Raw genomic sequence first — 21941 nt, 5'->3', positions numbered from 1 at the left:
TGTCTATTTTTGGTACATTCAACAAATTATTTTGGGAAACCGAGAAATTGAATATATTTTTGTTGTACTTTATAATGTGAATAATTCTTATCTGTTTGAATGAATTACAAGGCAAAGGTCAGTCGTCAATAGAGTTTCGAAACAAATTTCCTGAAGCACAAAGCAATCATAGGAACCACTGTGTATAGCACCTAGCGTTGATTGATTCCTACTATGCATACTCTGATATGGTTCAACTAAAAAAATAAAAAGTAAATCAAGTAATAAAAAGCTGTAAGAATTAATCAACAATTTGTCCTTAATACTCGTTTTCATTTTATATTCATTTGAACTTTGAATCGGAAAGTTCTCTCCGAAATAACGAACGAAAATTGAATATTTGTCGATAGCAGTTAAGTGAAACGAGGTTGTACAGTTTATTTGTACGTTTTGTGAAGGTTTAACCGTCGCAAAGTTTTCGAATATGACTTTTAACTAGCTAAATAACGTTAGTAAGTGAAAATCGTTAACGCGTTTTTGAGAATGTGATTAAATGAATTCTATAATTAAGATTTTTACATATATATATATATTTACTTCTTGTTCATATATAAGAAAGTATTTTCATTATAGATACGTATTTATAAAAGAAACTTATTAATCAGAGTAATCTGGACCTAGCACCTATGTATTGGATGACATTAAAGGCGTAATAGTTATGTAATAATGTGTGAGATTATCAGATAAAAAATATATTATGTGATCAATTTAAGTCATGTTTGATTTTCAGAGCAAAAAAGTTACGTGGAATTCATTTACGTTATATAAATTTAACATAAAAGTTTCACAACATAATAATAATAATAATTGTGAAATTTAAATACATCTTAGATTTTGTGTGCGGTGTTTGAATACAGTAAATTAACATCTCTGTAGATTTTGTATTGAATGAAGCTAGACTTAAAATTGTTAAAATACACTAAAATTCTGTAATACACATTGTTGCCAACTTGGTATTGTACTTTGCAACATTGTTTAACTAACAGAGCCGTTGAGGCTAGCCGACTGATGTATATAATATAAACGTGGTGATAGTAATGTAGGAGTTATCAGAGAAAATTTTGTCATGCATATCGCAACATGAAACAATTATCATAGAAATAATTTTATTTTTTTTTTATTTAAAGAATATGCATATTGAACAGAAAGTATCATCAGATTTTCGTGTGCGATATGTAGAAATAAAAATATTTCTAGATGAACTGAAAAAAATGTGCTATTAATTTATTCCACCATTAATAGTGTTCAGTAAATATTTTAAAAAGAGACAATTGCAAACAGAGCATTATGTCCTTTGTTTAGTGAAATAATAAATATATTGAAAACGAAATCGTTTTATCAAAAAATAGGAATGTTTATGATATATCTTCTGACTGATTTGGTTTTATTTTTTTTTATCGAAGTAAACGGCTGCAATAATATTAATATTGTAATTAAGTTGTGGACGGATATTTACAACTGTGACTGAATTTTAGTCAAATATGACATTAATGAAAATAAGCATTTCCCAAATACGAAAAAATATGAATTCGCTTTTTTGTGAAGCCGGCGAAGGCGCGGAGTTACGATTATTTTTGAATCCGAGCAAACACTCGTCACAGGCGCCTCTCTACTTTTTTTCTGATATAACAAGGATTTGAAAAACTGGCTGAATTTTAATTTCAACTGTTATCACAAAATGTTACCTTGTTTCATAAAATTTCTTATCATATAGAGTATTATTGATATAGCGTCAGTGTTACCCGGAAGAAAAATAATAATAAAGTCGGTTGAAAAGGTCAGCTTATTACATTTTAGTTAGGAATTGTAATGGATTAGTAAACATTCATTAAACATAGGAAGTTAACAAAAAACAATGATCATTAATTTATTATAATAGGTTATAAAATAGGTTTATTTTATTATCGGATCTCTATGTCCATCAATCAAATGACACTAAAAATACAAATTTGACTTTGGGGTCATTTTTATTATACATTGATTGATTGATTGATTAATATTTTAATAAACTTTAATACTACTTAAAAAAAATATATACAAATTTCGTATTGTATATGATTCCGTCTACATATTATAATTGGTATCGCTTTTTAAAACTAAATTATATTTTTATCGTCTCACTGACACTATAGTCCAACTCTTCTGACTAACAGTCCCGTTTTATATATCTCATATTAAATTTATTTATGAAACATTTAATAAATGAATTAAAATAATGTTTTGAATGTATGAATATTCATAGTTTAAACTATTATCTCCCCGACGACTATATTTTAGATATATATGTATAAAATGATTATTTAGAATCTATATAATGTACTAATAACATTTATGTACTTATAGCGTGGTGTTTCTCTTAGCTGTTAATTTAGTATGTATATTATCTTAATTAGCACACAAGATCTTTAACGTTATTATTTTTGCATAACATTTTATAGCCTTTATGTGTAATTAATGATGAGTTAAATCTGTATACACACAGTTCTTCTCCAATAAAAGGGGAATATTTTTTTTGTAAATCTTAATATTTTAGACGCTAGTACTTAAATTTACTGTTTATTAGACACATTAGTGGAATTACTGCAATTAGTTGTTCGCGTTTCAGGACAGACACAATTAATCTCAGTCTATTTTGGTCCAAGGGTGTCCTTTGAAGGCATCATGGTTTCGTAAAAAGAATTTTTTACTTTCTGTTATAATTCATGGCTACGGATACGTTTAGAGTGGAATTTGGTTGAGTTTAAATTTTTTAATAAATGTAAATATTTTATTCTCGTTATTTATAATAACTGTTTGATTCAAATTATTGTGGACCAAAAGTAAGTACATGTATATCATGTGATAGTAAATTTATGTGTGTCTAATAACTTATACGTTGAAATGAGAATTAATGTCTATTAAGGGGTTAATAACTGTGCTAGTAGTAAATATTTCCGATTAAAAGCTATAATTTCACCATTATCGGACGAATGGGATTACGGTTGTGGCCAATGTCAAATAGATTTTAGAATTTAGCCTCGAGCAACAATGAAAGCAAAATTAGGTGGTGAATGGATATTCATGTGTCACATTATAAAATTTCCAGTTCAATGACATTAATTAAAGCGTGTCATCATAACATTAGTCACAACAGTGTAAGCTACACTATGTTATGGTAATCAGAAAAAAAATTAAACTTTAAGTTAAAAAAAATCTATAATTATACTATTTTATTTCTCATTTACTGCCTTGGCGTTTGACTCTATATGTCATTATATTGTTTAATATATAAATAAATTTCATGCTTATTTAATAAAAAAATGTAATCGGCAAAATATTTTTTACATAGAATGTCGCTGCAAATTTACTTCCACTTTGAATAGAGTTTACTGATTAGGCAAGTTTTATGTTACTTAATATTGTGAGCGTGCGTGATTGTATTGAAAGCGCTCCGAGCTGAACCATCAACGTGTTATATTTAATTAGTGTTAACGAACAAGGATACGGACCAAAATGTCACGCAATTTGAAACTAAACAGTAAATATAGTAAAACCTTGGAGATACCGTCCTAATAAACATAAATTAATTGCTTAGATGTACATTCCAGTACATAAATAGCTTTTAAATATTATTTTATTCATCTTCACATGTATAAATTTTAGAAGAATCTGTATTTCCTTGAGTTGAAATTTGTCTTCCTAATTGCGTGGCAATATTTATTAAATTTACGTGGTTCCAACAAATTGTGTGCTAATTTTAATTCAGCGCCCATAAAATTGACATAGTGACCTCTAGGTCTCTCATTTGCATGATATTACCTGCCACCACCTCTGCGGTTAACTTGAGACCCTCCCTAACAAATAAGTTTATGGCAAACACAAGTTCTGTTTACTTTATATATCTTGTTTCGTTGGGCGTTTGTACCCCGTTATTACATCGTAAAAACAAATGTTTGTTTCCAAAATAAGAAACAGATAATTATCGCTCCACTTTTGCTTTGTTTCCACAGAGTTTGGAAGTTTATTTTTCAAACAATAAACCTGCATAAATTTTGGTACACTTTGCTGAACGCTATAAAATTATATGAGCTGTAGAATGTTTTAAATTTACCTTCGGACAATGTACGTTTTAATTCTGTGTTAGTTTTATTTTATAGGGACTGGATGTCGTACGTGATTATTAAAAAAATCATTTGCGATCAATGAAGTGTTTATAGAAACATAAAAATAATTAAATTCATAAAATAATATTATCGTTTACTTAAATTTTTGATCGTATTAATTTTTAAGACAGAACAAGCAATATATATATTATGTAAAGGTATTAAGCAAAAATACATTTTTTATTTGTTCATTCATTCCTTCTTCAAATTGTTCATTCATTCATTTGTTATGGGAAATAAAAATCTTATATAACAATGTTTATTTAAATTATATATATAATTTTGCTAAAATAGTTTACACTGTTTATATTTTATTTAAAAACATAAATAACAAAACATAACAGAGATATATAAATGAATATGAACAAACAAAAGTATTATTATTCAATCGAATAGTTCTTTAGCCTTGTTTGGCTAATAATAACTATTTACTATAATATTAAGTAACGAGATGAAACGTACCGCTGACATTAGGTCGTGATTCAAGTTTAAATTTAAAAAAAAAAAACGGCCTTGAAAGTTTTAGGAGACGGTGTAATTTACACATTTCTTATTCAAATGGTCTGATACGTTTTCTCACTTTAATGGAATAAATATTTGCTTTATTAAAAAAATTATGCAATATTATAAGGTTAGTTAAAAGTATTATTCTTTTTGTAAATGTTGATAAGGGATCATTTTTCATGTGTGATTTGCAATCAGTTAGTCATCGCTCTCGGTGAGATTACCGCAAGATGTCTGGCAATTCGCCAATACACTCTAATACATTGTAGAAATCGCCTTTGGTCTCGTTCGATCGTATGCGAGAATTGGTTTTACAACTAGTTTCTGTGTTACTTTTAAACTGTTCTTGAGTTACAGTTAGCAAACCTTAGTATTAACTCCATCGATATAATAAAGTTTATGTTTAAATAATATATCTTCTAAATATAAATATATTTACTATATAGTGAATTCAAAGTTTTCAAAGTATATTTAAATAAAAATTGAACAATTTTCGATTCGAATTCCTGAATTCTTAATAAATGCATATTATGATTGATGACTTTGTTATGTTGGAAGCCACGCGAGCCGACCGAACGCGGTACACTGATATCACTTGGAAATTAAAATGGAACAATTGAAAATGACTTTTATAATAGAATTGATGATAATGGAATGTTTTTGTTTACAAATATCAAACATGTTTAATTTTCATTTTAATCAAAGCTAGAACAACTGATGTATTTTTAATATTAGACTTTCAAAATCGATCTCTTTGCTGTAATTTTTATTTGCAACATTAGTTCATTTAATACAGAATATGTTACGATTTTATACATTATTTGAAAGGTTATACTAATATGGAATTATTCGATAAAATAGTGATTACTATCTTACGGCATAGTTCCGTATAGTTTACTTTAAACGTTGACAATAAAATACATATTTGCAAAGATAGTGTTACTATAGTATCTGATTTAAATTTAAACTTAAAGTATTCAAAGCATATAACCAGTCGGATATGAATGATATAAAAAGGAACGCTTTATATTTGAATATAATACCTTATATGTAAACGACTTACATAACTTCACTCTTGTTTTATATAAAGTTTCAAACTGTAAGGGCTAATGCAGTATTCCCCAAATTGATTCGCCTCGGGTGAGATGGTAGTAGTTTTGAAACTAAAAAGTCTATCCGTGTTCGAAATAAATCTCTCTCGGAAAGAAATTTCGCTCGAGAACATATAAGTGAGCTTGTTTGGGATTTATAAATTGAAAACAGCATCTTTATTTTCAAATATCTTGAGTGATATATGTTATAGGTTAAAAAAAATATACGACTCTAGAATGCTGGGTTTAAAAATTGTATACGTAAGGATTGGACACTTAACAATTAAAAATTCAATTTAGAAAATAACGAAACGTACGTACGACTTAACGTGTTTATATCCCAGTTATAAGTGTTATATTGCGCTTTAGAATTTAGAAATACTGCTCTATTAACAATATCATCTGTAATTACTATGTTAAATACAAAAAAGGAAATGATTTAATAAATAAATTTTGTCGTAACAAAATATTTAATATTCACCGTAATTATGTTCAGAAAATAACATATCGATTGGTAGTTTTTTATAATTTAAAAATATATAAAAATAAATAAATTCGTTTAATTTTGATAATACCTTATAACTTACGTGACCAACTATGTTAGATGCAATGGTTGTGACAACAGAACAGTATATAGGACGTGCCATGAATTGTTATGTTAATATTAGTATCTTATTATTTTATTTATAGCTCAATTTCTGTAGTTACCTTCAACCCGGGCAACAGGAAATCTCTTTTTACGTTTAATACAGAACTTGGCTCATAAAATATGTAGCATTCAAGCCGCTTTCCGCCCCCGGATAAATTAACTAAAGCAATGTTTTATTGGAATGATTTCTTTAATTATAAATTAATTTTTTTGAAACATAATAAAATGTATTAAAACTTAAGCACAATATTGTTAGTTAACTTCGTTCATTTATAGTTTGATACGGAATCAGAAATTAATTGTAAAAATGCTCTCAGTGGTATGTATAAATTGGTAACCAAGCTTGTTTTGAGATTCAGATTGGATCAAAACAATTTTCCGTGCTCGACATGAAGGAAAACAATTTAATTCTGTTAAAACATATATATACTGCGATTTGTATTATTATTTTATATCTCATCTGCTCCTAGGAGATGTTAGAAAAGTGCGAATTAACTTTTAAAATTTATATAACATTTTCGAAGAGGATATCGATATAAGAAAATAAAAAATTTACTCATTAAACGTTGCATTTGCAACGAAATAATAGTATCGAACAGCAGAGACACTGGAGAAATTCTTAGATCGCTTTAAAGAAACAAAAGTGGAAACTGTTCATTCATTGAGAAATAGGTTTTCTAGTAAGTTTTAATAAAAATCGATTTTTACCGATAAAAAAAAAACAATAGCTATTTATATTATAACAAAAATTCATTAACAAAAACCAATATTTGCGCTTGAAATTCAATATTGCTACCCAATAACGTAAAGTAGAAAGTTATTTGTTTTCTTAACGGATATCCAATATGTAAAGTCACATTTCAAGCAAAGAAAATAAATCGAAATTACTTTAAAATTAAACAACAAAAACAGTTACCCCAAAAACTTTTGATTTATTTTGCAGATATTTTTTTTAATCACAAATAATGTTACACCCAAAAGCAATAAAGCAAAAGATGAAAACTAAATTTAGGACTGTTCATGATTAGAGATAATTAACTTCTTAAGCTCCTCTATGTAAGCGAGTCACAAAATCTTTTCCACACAAATAATATCCTACCGTTTGGCATATAAAGTAGGAATGTCTGCGCTGCGGGCTTTAAGGCTGCGTCAGTGGCGGTGAATGTCAAGACCTCTTAGCAAGTTTGTTATATTGTTGAGTGATATTTTTAGAGAGGCCGGAGGGTTCGGGTCAACACTCCGCTACACTCGGTGTTCGTGTATCAATGAGACGTGAAAGTAATTAAGTGTAGAGTGAAAAGTATTTTTATTACATTGTCACATTTATTGAAAAACATTCGATTAGACTATATGTAGGCAGACGTTGTCGATGTTTGTGTCAATGTTTAATATTGCTTCATGTTGACAATGTTATTCATATTGTAAAGCATTGTTAAATTATATCGCTTATATAAAAATACTGAAATTCTCGTATCAACGTGAACATTCCATATTGAAAATTTTGGTAGAGTACAAAAAGTAGTAGTATAATGTTTGAGCCAGCACGTGGTAAACTATTTTCAATATCCTATCGATGGTGCACACTATCTTCAATGTTGATCGATTTCTACTGAGAAGCCGTTCCTAACGTGCGGTTAACAAGCAACTTGGCTGGATGTACTTACATGCAACAATTTATAGATAAACTTAATCTGAAACTCTGTTTTTTTAAAATTATATTTTGATACCAAACGCCGTAACATATGAAACCTTATCTCGTTGGTTGGAGTTTTTTAATTGAAACTTCATGAACATAATTAAGTCATGTATACTAGAATTTAATAAATTTAGCTAATGTGTTTTTTTCCAGGCCTCGGAACGGTTTGTTAGGTGCTCTTCAAAGACTCGCTCGACCTCTCCTGTGACTAGCCCGACTTCGATTACAAGGCACGGGCGGCGGATTGTAAGATTTTTTTATTTTTAGATACAATTTCAGAGAAGCAAAATTACATTTTCAATATATTGAGAAATTAAAAATGGTGAAACTAATGATATTTCCCTTTTAGTATTACTTGAAAGAAACACGCTATGTGTACCTTACATTCATGAACCTGTTTATTATTTTAGAAGCAATTCCCGAAAGTGTATAAACAAAATTCGTATCGCAGCTTTGGTACGGACACGTCGAATAGATTTCCCGAACTATTCAAGTATAGCGTTGCGTCGATTCCTGATTTTATTTTGTTATACACGAACACGTTCTAGCATCGTTGTGAAATCGGAAATTTAAAATGTGTAAGAAGTCATGACATGTAACGGAAAAATTCCTTCTATGACAGTAATTAATTTATTTTTATGAATTGTCAGGATCTTAATATGAAATATCTGTTGTTTAAATCTATTGTGTGTCTCATGAGGTGTATTTGTTTGTAAATTTGCAAGCAATTTAGTTTCCCTTGACTCGACAACTTCTGTTCCGAATCGCGTTATAAATGCTCTTGGCTAAGTATTATCTCGTTAGGGCTATTCATCTTGTTGGAAGTAGGTTAAGAAGATCCTGTAAGATATAAATCAATTAATTATCGTTGTTGCGAAGAACTTTGTCGTCTCTAATCTGTTTTGTGGTGGAATTGTTATTTTTGAACTAAAAATAACGATGACTTTTGTAGGGTGCATTAGAATGCATTTCATTATTTCTTTTGAATAAAAGTGTTAAAATTTTATTCAGACTGAAATTGTAAAAACTAGTGTTTCAGACTAATTAATTTTATAATAAAATGTATCCTGTTAGTTCAGCCATTATAATTAGTTATATGTATGTATACATAAGAAGAAATTTCAGGGAGACACGACTGTGTAACTACTTAGTTTCAATAGCTCTAAATGGAAATTATGTAAAGATATATGTGTGTATACATAATTCTGTTACAGAGGCGTGGGGCGCGGCGCGTGGCGGCGGCGCGGGCGCGGGCGGCGCCATGACGCGGCGCCCCCCACGATGACGCTGCCGCCGCCCGCGCGCCCCTCGCACTACCCCACCGCGAATCGCGCAATGCGCTATTACCGTATCTGGATCTACGCGTGCAACGGGGCACTGCTGCTTGGGGCGCTGGCCTTTTGCGCAGCAGCGGGCCGCGCACTCGCAGACTACCGCCGGGCTCTCGTTCCCGGTCTCGGCGCGGCACAACCCGGCTTCCTTTACGGTTACGCGGCTTTACCGGCTCAGGCCGGTCTCCTGCAACTTTTGGGTTGCTTAGCTGCATTGCGTCTCTCTGAACGCATGCTGAACGCTTACTGGCTCGCCCTTCTTGCGCTTTTAGTCGGTGACGCCGCAATAGGTGTTTACTGGGCTTTCAGATTTGAGCGTGTATGTCGGGAATTGAGGCCGCAGCTTCGAATACGTCTGGCGAGAGATTACGATCTTGACGTAGATTTTGCGGAGGCTTGGGATCGTCTCCAAAGAGAACAGCGTTGTTGTGGGGTAACAGGTCCATCTGATTTCACTGCATTTAATAGAACTACTTTGCCGCCCAGCTGCTGTCGAATACCAGCGCATCCTTTAGCTGTAACACCGACATCAATAGCTGCCATATCTGCTACCACAACCTTGCCATATACACCCGTTCACTGCGTGCCACATACAGCTGCTTGTGCTGAAAGATTACTATCCTGGCTTCGGAGAACGGCGGATGCGTTATTTGTTTTAGGATATTGTGTCATAGCATTTCTTAAGTTGTGCTTCCTTGGAATATTAAGGTACGAAATAAAAGAAATGATACAAAAAATTAGAATTTTACGAAGCGAGCTCGGTGCAGGCGAGCTACTTGATGGTAGTCCGATGCATGGTGGTCCTTTATCGCAAACTGTGGTAGTGAACGCTGTGAACGCTAACGGGGGCGTGCGCACTCATGGTGGCAGTCCAGAAAGAGCTGGAGAGAGAGAGGCTCTTCTAGGTCGAGCTGCGGAACCCTGTTCACGACGTAGCTTACACGACGAACCCCTAGGTCCAAAGACAGTAAACGGAAACAACAATTGCGAGATGCGTGAACTAGCTCGAGGTGAATACCGACCCCTGGCAGCAGATAACGCGGCAACCAGAATCTGACTAAGATGTTACTTGGAGCGGCTGTTCGGGCGGCGATGGAGGTCGTTCCCGGCAGACGGCTTCGAGGTAGAGCCCCCGCTGGCGCGTGGCGTGCCAGTGTGCATGCGACGGACGGGGGCACGCGTGCGTCTCGACCACCGTCGCCACACACGCTCCGAATTCGAACTCTAAGTAGTGACAACCACAATTATGACATAGTAAAGCAGCTGTCAATTTAATGCACGGATTTAGTGAGCCATAGTTTACGTTTGTGCGAGTAGTTGAACCCAAACTATTTAGTGATTGAAAGTTTTGTGTTTTAACATTAGACGAAGTGAGTTTCATAAACTATTGTTAAGTGGCAACGAGAAATTTAGATGAGATAAATCGATTCCACGAGCAAAGCTTGTGTTTAGTTCCTATGCTTGGCAGATTGAAGTTTCTTTGATTTTATAACATATTAAAGTTGTTTTTATGGTACTTTACGTAAAAAGAGTAGATGAGTGATAGCGACAAATAGACTTGCAGCCACAGCAAGATGGTGAGTGCCTATGGATTGTTTCGTTAGACTCTGAAAGTATTTGACGGCGTATGTTAAATCATTGGTACCAAGATATATAAATCATTAAAATATTGATTATATTATTTTTAGGCATAAGTCGAAAGCTTTTTATTGTGTACCAATAGCTTTAGAATTCTGTATGTTACGTAAGATTCAGATAATATCTTTTAACAATTGACTTTTAATATTTATTAGATCAGTTTGGTGTTTCAACTTGATCACTCGTCGGTCTTTCAATCGATCTTGAAAAAAATGTTATATCTTTATATTAAGAATATGTACGGCGTAATTCAATCATGAATCAATATAGGTTGAACGGACGAACGAAAGATCGCAAGAAAAAGATTTAATCTCATCATCTGTTATTTGATTGTAAATATTAGATTCTGTGTGTCTACATCTAGTATGCGTGATGTGCATGGACAGATTGACAAAATAGTACTGATATGAGCTTAAACGACGTAGTGCCTAAGAGTAAAAGCTTATAAACAGTAAAAATTTAATAATTGTTATACATTTCTTTTAAGTATCGTTGTGAGCTGAGTTATATAAAGTACCATCAACCTTTTAATTTGTTTCATTCTCAAATCGATTCATGGGAGCATTTACATATTAAATGGCTGTGTAAGTAGGTGTAACCTATCCCTTATTATAAAGTAATGAAAATTTGAAACGCCCTCATGTTTTATATACGGTCTCTTCTTAGAGTCGACCTCATTGTAGAGGCGGGAATTAATTAAGTTACTTTTGTTTTTTTGGGGCATCGATATTTTTATATTTTGTTTTATTTTATGATAATTGTATTCGCTATGCAGTGCTGTGAGATAGAGAGAGAGAGTTTAAATAGAGTGGCTAATACTTATACTCGGATAGAAAGAACTAGCATGACGTAGTTAATATGTTTAACGTTAAAAATTAGAATTTTTAAAAAGAACCAAAGTAAACAGTACGTAGATAAGTAATAATATTCAGTATCGGTGATCTACACCTATGTGAATGTCCATGACTAGTTCTTTCAACTGAAGCCGTGTGTGTCATACATTTCAAAAATTACACATTTATCCTAATACGATGTAACTTTTTAGAGATATTATAATTAATAATAATATTACGTTCGCTTAGAGTAGGTATAATATTTTGTGAATTTATGCAGAAAAATAGTTTTTTAATATTGTTGTCACTGAATGTACCAATCTTATTAAAAATTTGTACCTATATTCGGAAAGTTGAATAATTTGTAGCTAGGATTGAATCTAAATCCTGCATTTCTTCCAAATGTTAAAATTACATGTGCCTTGCCTTATAAATTTGTATAACAGACATTTTGGATGTAAAGGAATTAATTATTGTAGCCACTTTTCTTGTTTTTTTCAAAACCTGCAACTTCTCCGACGTACTGCCTAAATCTTCCCTCAATCTTATCAAAATCAGCTTTCATTTCCCCTTCCATGTTATTGTACTTTCGATAACGAGTATGCTTTTTAAGATGTTTATGATGTTATTAATAAAATGTTTATGGATCAAATAAATTGTAACCCATTTGTCTTCTTTACTTAAGATCATTTCTACACAATTGGTAATTTAATATGATGAATTAATCCTAATATTTTTGTCTAAAATTATATTGATATTGAATTATATCGATGTCTGTAAGGTACTTTTATTGCTGACTGCACTCCTATAATTTATGAATTCTCTAAAGTCAGTTTTAATTGTTAAGTAATGTGTGTTCTATGGGATATTAAAAGTAGTTACGGTACAACTTTCCGAAGGTACGCACTAGGCGACTGAGAGCTAATATTATCATTATAAATGCATTAAATAAAATCTTTGTTAAACTTTTCGATTTTTATTTTCGAACATCCATCCGTAATTCAAGGCCAAGTTATCAAGCAAATATTCATTTTATTGATACACTGTTGAATATTTGCGTTATAAAACATTTTAATGGATAAGTCAAGTTACAGGAAAATTACGACCTTGGTATAACGAGAAAGATTATTTGTTTCTGCTAAAGTTAGTTATGATGTTTTTTATTAATTTCAGAATATTATAAGGTTAATAGTTAAAAGATATTTCAAACTATAAATAATGGTTATTATAATAAAATTACATTTGGGAGACGGGATAAACAACTTTAAATTTATTTAGGAGTAATTTTCCGAGTGCCGTAAATTTTGTCTACTATATGATGTAAACTCACTTTAGGGAAATTATTTGCAACGACTTTTTTTTAATTAAATGACACAATAATAATCTTTTTTGAAACATAATGAGAGGGTTGTTAAAATAACTCAGAAACGAGATACAGTTCAAAAACAATTCGAGCAACAAGACAGCTCGTCACGGGCTTTTGTCATTTTTTACTAGTCTTCGTGTTAATGCTAGTCAATAAGAAATTCTTGTCGCTCTTCGTCTGAGAAAAAAATATGTGATTGTAATAACCTTTTTTTTTTACTTTCCTTGGTATTGTAGGATCTATCTTAGGATATTTATACCTTGTGTGTTAGGAGAAAACTAAATCAAAAATTTGAATCACGACTGAATGGGTTATATTTACAATAATTTCAATGAGCCGGAGAATTTTTGAAATTTGTGGTGAAATAAAATACTAACTTAATCAAAACAGCTGGACGTACAGACACATTAGGACTAAATAAAGCAGTATTTGTTGAAACTGCGTCTATAACTTTATAAAGTTATAAGAGTCGGTATATTAACAATATCATATAATATTCTCAATATACCGACATTTGAAAAACCATAACAATAAATAAGAACGTATATATAACGTGTTTATATTGAAATACTTCAAAACTAATTGCCACAGAAGTCTCGATGTTACGAGTAATGATGGCTTTTGTGTTAAAATGTGTATTATTATCTATGAATCGAAGGTAAGTTCGGTTTAGTGGTACTATAATATAATGAAGTGAATCAATTGCTATCGTACCTCGATTAACGTTTAAATTTTGATATTGTTATTTGTAACGATTAAGACATTATTTAAATGATAAACGACTAGATAACTAAGGATGTTATATAACGGGAATTCCGCTTTGGTTATATAAATGTCATGTTCAACAGAATAAAACATTATTCTTTCTATTGCTGATAAATTTCTCAAATTGGTGCGATATATATGACTGAAACAACAAAAATCTCTATCATTTGAAAGTCATTGCAACGAAATGAATAAATATATTTTTTACAGCTGTATTATGCATATTTTTCACCACATTAAATAGAGTATACCTATATTATCGGTTCCTAATCTCGTTAGAGATACAGTAAAGCATAAAAGTTAATCAAAAGCTGGGGCTCAGAGCCCATATTTACAGAGCACTAACTCTACAAAGGTCCCAATCAAGTTTGCTTCGTAACGTTTAAATAGTGCTATTAAAGCAATACTAAGCGAAATGTGTACCTGGACATAGCCGATAGCGGGAATAACTTTTTTAAACAGCAATAGAAAGCAACATACAAATGGGAAAAGTTTAAGCAATCTGAAAGTTAAATTGAAAAATTGATTACATTCGTTAACTGTGAGCTTGTTGAATCTAATCGACGTAAATACAAATTGCCTGTGTATAAATAATATATGAACGGTGGAAATGAAATGATTATTATTGATATAATGTTTATGAATTATTATACTAACGAGGAGCCATTCCTTAATATTATGATAGGAAAAAAACAAATTGTATGTAGAAAATATAAATACAATTGAGTGGATATTATCTTTATAAAGTTTTCGTTTCTACTAATATTTAAAGAATTTAATTATTTTTTCAAATAACATTAATAGAAAAAAATATATAACTTCTATATATTGTTTATTGCAAATTAATAATTAAGGAAACATTTTTTGCTAATAGAGATGTCGATATTAAAAATAAATGATAAGGAAGCTTTATAACAAACATTAATGTATCTATGGTATCATTATCCGATGTTAAATTTTATTCTCACCTAAGAAATGTTTATTTAATGATATCCAAGATTTCAGCGAGTATTCATTTAAATGAAGCTCATATTTTCGGATGTACTATCACTTTTTTTTTATTTTAAACTACATAATCCCGACGAAATGACATATTCGTCATGACGGAATGACTTTGTCAAAAATGGAAATGACATTTTCATCTCGTCTGCCCGTGATCACGGTTGCTGCGAAAGCAACCGCATAAAATGCGAGCAGTAAATCCGAAAATATTAGTTTCATTTAAAAACGTTTATCGTTTCGTTACCACGGACATTTCAAGTTTGAAACATTTTATTCGTGATTATATTTAAAAAAAAAAAATACGACACAATAAAAAAAAATATGTAATATGAATTATTGAGAATACAAGTATTTAAAAAAAATAACATATATTTTTCAGTTTTTAATAGACAATCACTGAAATAATATAGAGTTTTAGATTTTAACATAAATTTACTCTGAAAAGTTTGATTCGGTTTCTAGAAAATAATGATTTATAATCTAAACGGCCTTTGTGTTTTTTAAACTTTTATATAAAGCTTTAAGGTTTAATCGTAACTTACCCGCACGTTTCCTTCAATGATTCTAAAGGTCCTGTCCACATTCGACCCCCCCACGACCAGCACGTCTCCATTGTCCACGTCTGAGTTTCCACCCGTCTCAGCGCACGTATGGTATTGTCTTTTGGTATCCGTCTTACATTTCCTGGTCTTTGTGTTTCCGATATTGAAATCTTTATCAAAATCGCCAGCATTCCTAAGCTTCTGAAATTGAACCGCTATATCGGCACCGATTCTTGCGTTATTTTTTATGAGAGCAATATCTGACGGGATTTAAGGAAAATTTCATATAATTGATATTCCCAATTCAGTTGCACTTTTTACTTTCAAGATGATGAATATTGGACAGTTTAAGTTTGAAGTTTTTTTGACAAGATATGAATCGTGGCATTAAAAGTATAGTAATTGGCAGTGTTGGGCGTTTTAGGAGTTAGTCATATGTTTTAGTGAAAATATTTATAATATTATAGATAAAGGAACAGTCTTGCGTTATTTGTATTCGTAATAGAAGTGACATTTTAAACAGCACAGTCTCCTATTTTCGATAAACCACTTTAAAAAATGTTACGAAGATTATGTCACAAAGGCCTTTCAATAAGTAGCATTCCGGAGTTGCTTTTGACAGAAATTAAAGTGTACACTTTACACATAAAGGATACTGGCAGCAAGTGACTCCCCGCCCGTCGCCTTAGACACTGCAGCTAAGAGGAATGGGGTCACTTCTTTACCCTGGATTCCGAGTTTGTTAGCGTCAACTAACGCACTTTTAATAGCTGCCTCGATCTTGTTCGCTGGAAATTATAACTTTAGTAACAACCTTTTCATGAAATATTTGTAAAATGTACATATATTTACTCGTTTTATTGTTTTTTAAGATTGAACCAATATTGAGTTATTAGATAAATTAAATTAAAATTGATAAATATAGAACAGAAACTTCATCAACACTAACATGACTCGAACTGAAAAACTCGGGAGCATGGCGTTTCAGTAAGGAAATCTACATTTGTTTTTTTCTCAGAATGGAGTCAGAGCACAATAGCTTATTTGGAAAAGAGTATGGATTGCGATATATTGGAGATAGCAGGTTCCGATCCTGCTCGTGTCGATGTAATATTCATACTATATTTTCTAATTTAAATTTAAATATATATAATTTTACATACATATCTGTGTTTATTATGATTAACTATTTTTAAATCAATACTCATTGTATTTAAGAATAGTGGTTTTGAATTTAAAATATCCTCATAGAAGAATAAGATACGTAACTTGTCTATATATTAAGAGTTGTGAGTGAACTACCGTATCATTGCAGCGACATTAAACATTAAACTATAATAAGCTAAACATAAGAACCAAATACATTTTCCTTAAATATGAGCAATGTTCTTAACAGTCGGGATGAAAGTTTAATTTATAAATTGGTAATCATTAAAAATTACAGCAGTAGTTTTATTATTTTTCATATATTTATGCGAAAGAAAAAAAACACCGCTAGTACTAAAAATGGGACTGAGCTTCTCACTCCCAGTGATCGTGTGTCAGAGGTGAATATATCGTTTATAAGTCTGAATATATTATGTATATTTGATAAAATTCCCCGAGACGTTCTAGAGCTGAAAAAATTACGGATCTTAGCTGCTTATAGATAAGAATGTAAGAAATTCATTGGACGGTTTTATGTATGAGTGAAACAGCTTCAATATCATATTTGGTTCTAAAATGTGTTAGACAGCGACTTTATATTTCTTTGTCTTTTCACCAAAACTGTAATACAAGTCCCGAGTAGCTCTCCCACTAAATGACGAAACAGATTTTCATTACGTAAGTGTTTGCAAGTGCCCTTATTTAAATAAAGTAATTATAATATTATTATTTTATTAAAGTATTAACTTTATTAAATCATATCATTTTATTAAAGTATTTAAGAAAGTGATATGATTTTATTTCATTGAAATGATACTAGCTACGATTGAAAAACAGATTAAATATATTGAAAAATGAAAATTATCGTTTGAACTATATTAGATTGTTTATATTAGTTTTAGTTAAATAACTATTTCTTTTGAATATTAAAATTATTTTTTTACTGAATTTTTTTTTTTACAAAATATGATATATGGTGTTACATATATAATTCATTGTAGTGATTATACAGGGCATCTCAGAATTATTATTTTTTCATACCTTGTAGAGGTATATTATTTTCTCTAACAGACATTAAATATTTATTACCCAGACACGTGACAATATTATTAACATACATGTATATAGATTATTAAGTTATCGTATTCCAAAAAAATAAAAGTGGAATTTTAGATGATATTACCTCTCAACGAACCCCTTTTTATTGAGAGTGGCAGCCTTGTTTGAAGGTGTAATGCAAAAGAGCAAAATATATGCAAAGTACAGACTGCTGCTGAGCAATAACATATGCAAATTACAAGACCCATGTATTTTTATTTGCATATCTTTTGCATTAGTTTGGATTTTATAAGGAATTTTTTACTTTTTATTAATCATCCCTAACTGTTAGTTCATGCCGGTATTATTATAATGTAATATATGCCTTAAAATATTAAAGTTATGTGGTGAACTATTCAACTCACCGTCCATAGCATGCTCGACGGGTACGGGAACAGCGACAACAATACCAGAGGATAGTTGTAATTTGTGTGACGAATATAAAATCTTTGCTGCCTGTGTGGCGTCGCTCGCTTGGTACGGGGCTTTGAAACCTGACCTGGTCGTATAGAATGCAGGGAAGTCTTGACTATCACCGAATGAATAAACAGTTACGCCTTGAGTTTCCTGTGGAACAATTTAATTGTTATAATTACGTTTATAGTACGTTAACATCAAATACCTGGTCAAATAATTAGTTAATGGTATTTTTTACATACATTTAGAACTCATTTAGTAATAGTTTACTTAAAAGTTACTCCTTTTCCGAGCATTATAAACCTTTTGGCTTTATAGTCTATAAAAATTTTCGATAGCGGTTGTGTACTTTTGCCAAACGTTACAAGCGCTCAACCTCAGAGACATACAAGCTAAACCATTTATAATATTAGTAGAAAAGTTAAAATTAACAAAAATAGCATACGACTACTGTGGTTCTCATTTTGAAATTGGCTGTTACCGAATACTATCATAAAAATTGAGAAGTTTTTATTTTAGTTCTGTTGGATCTTCTATACATAATGTGAATAAAAATAAGCCTATCAAGAACAAAGCGAGATGAGTAGCACTTAGGATACATCAAACATCGCCGTGCGACATTTGCTGGGTTGTTCGAGAGCTTTAAAGCAATAAAGCACCGGAAGAACGTGAAACCACATCAAAGTTGCTTAAAGCTTTTAGTATACTCATTGTTATAACGTTAAAAAAACTTGCTTTCGTCATTAATAATAAAATTATAATAGACTGGTCGAGAAGAATCAGTCTAAAGACGCTGTCCCGGGTTGTTCCGACTGCGAAGAAGCCCTTTTGAAAAGAAATCTATTGAAGTCTAGAATTTAATTTCTATAAAACTATTGCTGAATGTTTCTTAACTGTTTTTCTATCAAGCTCCTTTATTATTCTATGAAAGTCTTATTAAAATCAATAATGTTCTTTTTCAAAAAAAGTACGTAAACGGACCGAGAAATGGATGTTAAAAAAATATAAATGTAATGTTTGTTTACGTCTTCACATATTGACATTATAGATATACATTGAAGGTTTAGTTACATGGAACCCTCGCGAGTTTGATTGAGACGATCATTAACTATCAGACAAACATAGCACACGAAATAAAACTATTATGAATACAGTACATATATCTCTTTCAAGTATATTATCCATTTAAAATCATAAAGCGTGATGAAATAAAGGAACATTATTTTCAACTTCTCCCTGGCACTTTACCAATAGTTCCAAGAATACCACGTGAATTCTTTGACAACCTAACCTACATCATAAGGTTAGCAACCTTTGTGTGATTGTTTGCCAAGTGACCCAGTATCTGATGTAAATATTAATCACCTACTGATAACACATCGAGATGAATTGATAACATTCATCATGCTTAGTATAGAATAAGTGTTTGGTACTGGGGATTTAAAAATATTTGAAAAATTATTATTTAAGCAAAAATAACATTACATATATAATATACAGTTATACAAGTCGTCATCAAGGAAGAAGAATTTTGATCTGAACTTTGGTTACATATTTATTAAATTCATTAATATAAATCACAATCACCAAAAATAGTTCGAAAGCAGAAAAACAATTTGATTAATTCATACATACGTTAATTTAAATCCCGTAATAATGTACGATACAGCTAATTGCTGTGTACTTAGTGTTGAAATTGACGTTTAATATCTATTTTCGAAACATCAACAACTGTTACTAAAATCGCCAGCAGGAAAATTTCAAATATGCAAATAGCAAATGAACGAATTCCTACGTTCGCGATCATTAACTAAACAGTCATATCTCGTTCAATTCAATCATGCCACGACAATGTAGAATGGCGTGGAAATACCTGTTAGGGGCGCATGCAATCAAATTTTCGTTTACCTTGCTTGGAAGGATTACCATTTATATTCCGAGAAGCTTGTGTTTACTTCGATTTATTTTTAAACACAACATAAAAACAGAAACTGTTGTAGTATAATACTAATAATATTACATACATTTGAATATTCAACCTGTTTTGGGCGGCAATATTTCTCAGGGTTGGTATCTGGTGTTACAGATATGAAATAACGTAGGCCAACCAATAAATAGTTCTTTGTTCGTAGTTTTTCTTATAATCATAATTTAGAATAAAATAATACTAGGAAATTATTAGAAACTCTTTCGTGTGTAAAGATTTGTGATCGTGTGTAAATTAAAAAAAAAAAACAAAATATTTTTACTTATTCTAGACTAGGTAAAAATATACAAAGTTTCTTAAAAACAACTCTTTGTTAATAATAAAGAAAGGTTATTTTCAATATACCAGATACTCAAGGGTGCGTCCGATGTCAAGGATGGATTTGACTCCACTGCACACGACCAAGGTTCGACTGCGACCGAGCTCAGTGAGGTCGGCCGACACATCCATCGTATTATGACCTTCGCGATGAACCCCGCCTGGAAAAAAACTATTTCCTTAATATAATTGACATCAGTATAGGAATAAATCATATTAAAAACTTTAAATAGTTTTCTTTGAGAAATAAATGGTTTAATCTATATAAATAGCGTTCATTATTTGAAAATATAAATTAAAGCGTTTTGTTTATGTAATTATAAATCACGTTATATTTTACTAAATTCGGTAATATGATTTTTTCTGTTATATTTCAAATAAAATAACAGTAGAAGGAAATGATGAATCATAAATTCATTGTAATGATTTACTGTACCATGAATATGAATTTTAAACATTGGAAGAGCAGATCTAGCCGAACGAAGATGTTAATGTTGAACCCCTTTTTGTTGAATCGCAATATAACAAGAGGCAATTAGAGTCAGACAGAGGTATTCAAATTGATTGAAGCAATTATGGAAACCGCTTAATTGTTAACTGTGGATAGATCATATACTATTTTATTATCTCAAGTATTATGATATCTTCTAGACATTTTATTTAAAAATAATTAGCTAAACCAACGTGTCAAACCATTGTGAACTGTGAAAACTGTAATTTGTAACTAGCCACCCAAAACACATTTACGGAGTCGTTTAAATTCAAATTATATACAACCTCCACAAATTCCGTTCCAAATAATCTAAACGCTGACAATTCAGTAAAATGTTAAACGAATTGATCTTAGATTTATGCCGCTGAATTGGGATTCTGTTTGCAATTCGGTCGCAAAATTTCGCGTCCACAGCAATTCTTGGGAATTTGTTATTAATTTGGCCGTTCTAATTGAATTCGATACTTACGGCCAAATTCATTCATACGTACGTGGAATATTTGCCCGCAAATACGCCTAAAGTATTCTGATGTTTCAATTATAAAATACTAACCGTTCTCACCTGTCCATCTGAAAACTGTGTTTATATTTTGGTCAATAATAATTTTCAAATATTATACTTATGTATATCATACGGATAATCCGTATTGTAGCTTAAAAGCCGGAGAAGGAGCCTTAAAAATAGACAAAAAAGCTTATTTTATGTTCTGCACATATTTTAACACAATTTTAACATGGATGACAATAACGCGCTGCTCATGATAAATAAAAAAAATATCTCATTCTAACTTTTTCTGTTCTACCTTTAGTCTCCAAAAACTTCTGCTAAATTCTCTCAATGTACAAACACAAATGCTTCCACTGTTCGTATGTTTGGGGATCAA

General features: G+C 31.1%; 2 protein-coding genes across 3 annotated transcripts in view; one reads left to right on the top strand and one right to left on the bottom strand.

The window, feature by feature from the left end:
• Window positions 1-12889, top strand: part of LOC116769296 (CD82 antigen-like) — a 44818-nt gene extending 31929 nt beyond the window's left edge. For both annotated transcript variants that reach the window (XM_061526855.1, XM_061526854.1), the window contains 2 exons: window positions 8275-8367; window positions 9336-12889. In XM_061526855.1, the coding sequence (XP_061382839.1) occupies window positions 9403-10509 (1107 nt within the window). In that variant the 5' untranslated portion in view covers window positions 8275-8367; window positions 9336-9402 and the 3' untranslated portion in view covers window positions 10510-12889. The remainder of the gene's footprint in view (window positions 1-8274; window positions 8368-9335) is intronic.
• The window catches only part of LOC116769214 (uncharacterized), an 89235-nt gene that overhangs the window by 52550 nt on the left and 14744 nt on the right, over window positions 1-21941 (bottom strand). The window contains exons 4-7 of the mRNA XM_032660256.2: window positions 20592-20725; window positions 18208-18409; window positions 16255-16386; window positions 15599-15858 (exon numbers count right to left, since the gene is read on the bottom strand). Of these exons, the coding sequence (XP_032516147.2) occupies window positions 15599-15858; window positions 16255-16386; window positions 18208-18409; window positions 20592-20725 (728 nt within the window). The remainder of the gene's footprint in view (window positions 1-15598; window positions 15859-16254; window positions 16387-18207; window positions 18410-20591; window positions 20726-21941) is intronic.

The sequence above is a fragment of the Danaus plexippus genome, assembly GCF_018135715.1.
Source record: "Danaus plexippus chromosome 3 unlocalized genomic scaffold, MEX_DaPlex mxdp_30, whole genome shotgun sequence".
Lineage (NCBI taxonomy): Eukaryota > Metazoa > Arthropoda > Insecta > Lepidoptera > Nymphalidae > Danaus > Danaus plexippus.
The sequence above is the reverse complement of the archived record's forward strand: the minus strand, read 5'-3'. Positions and strand labels throughout refer to the sequence as shown.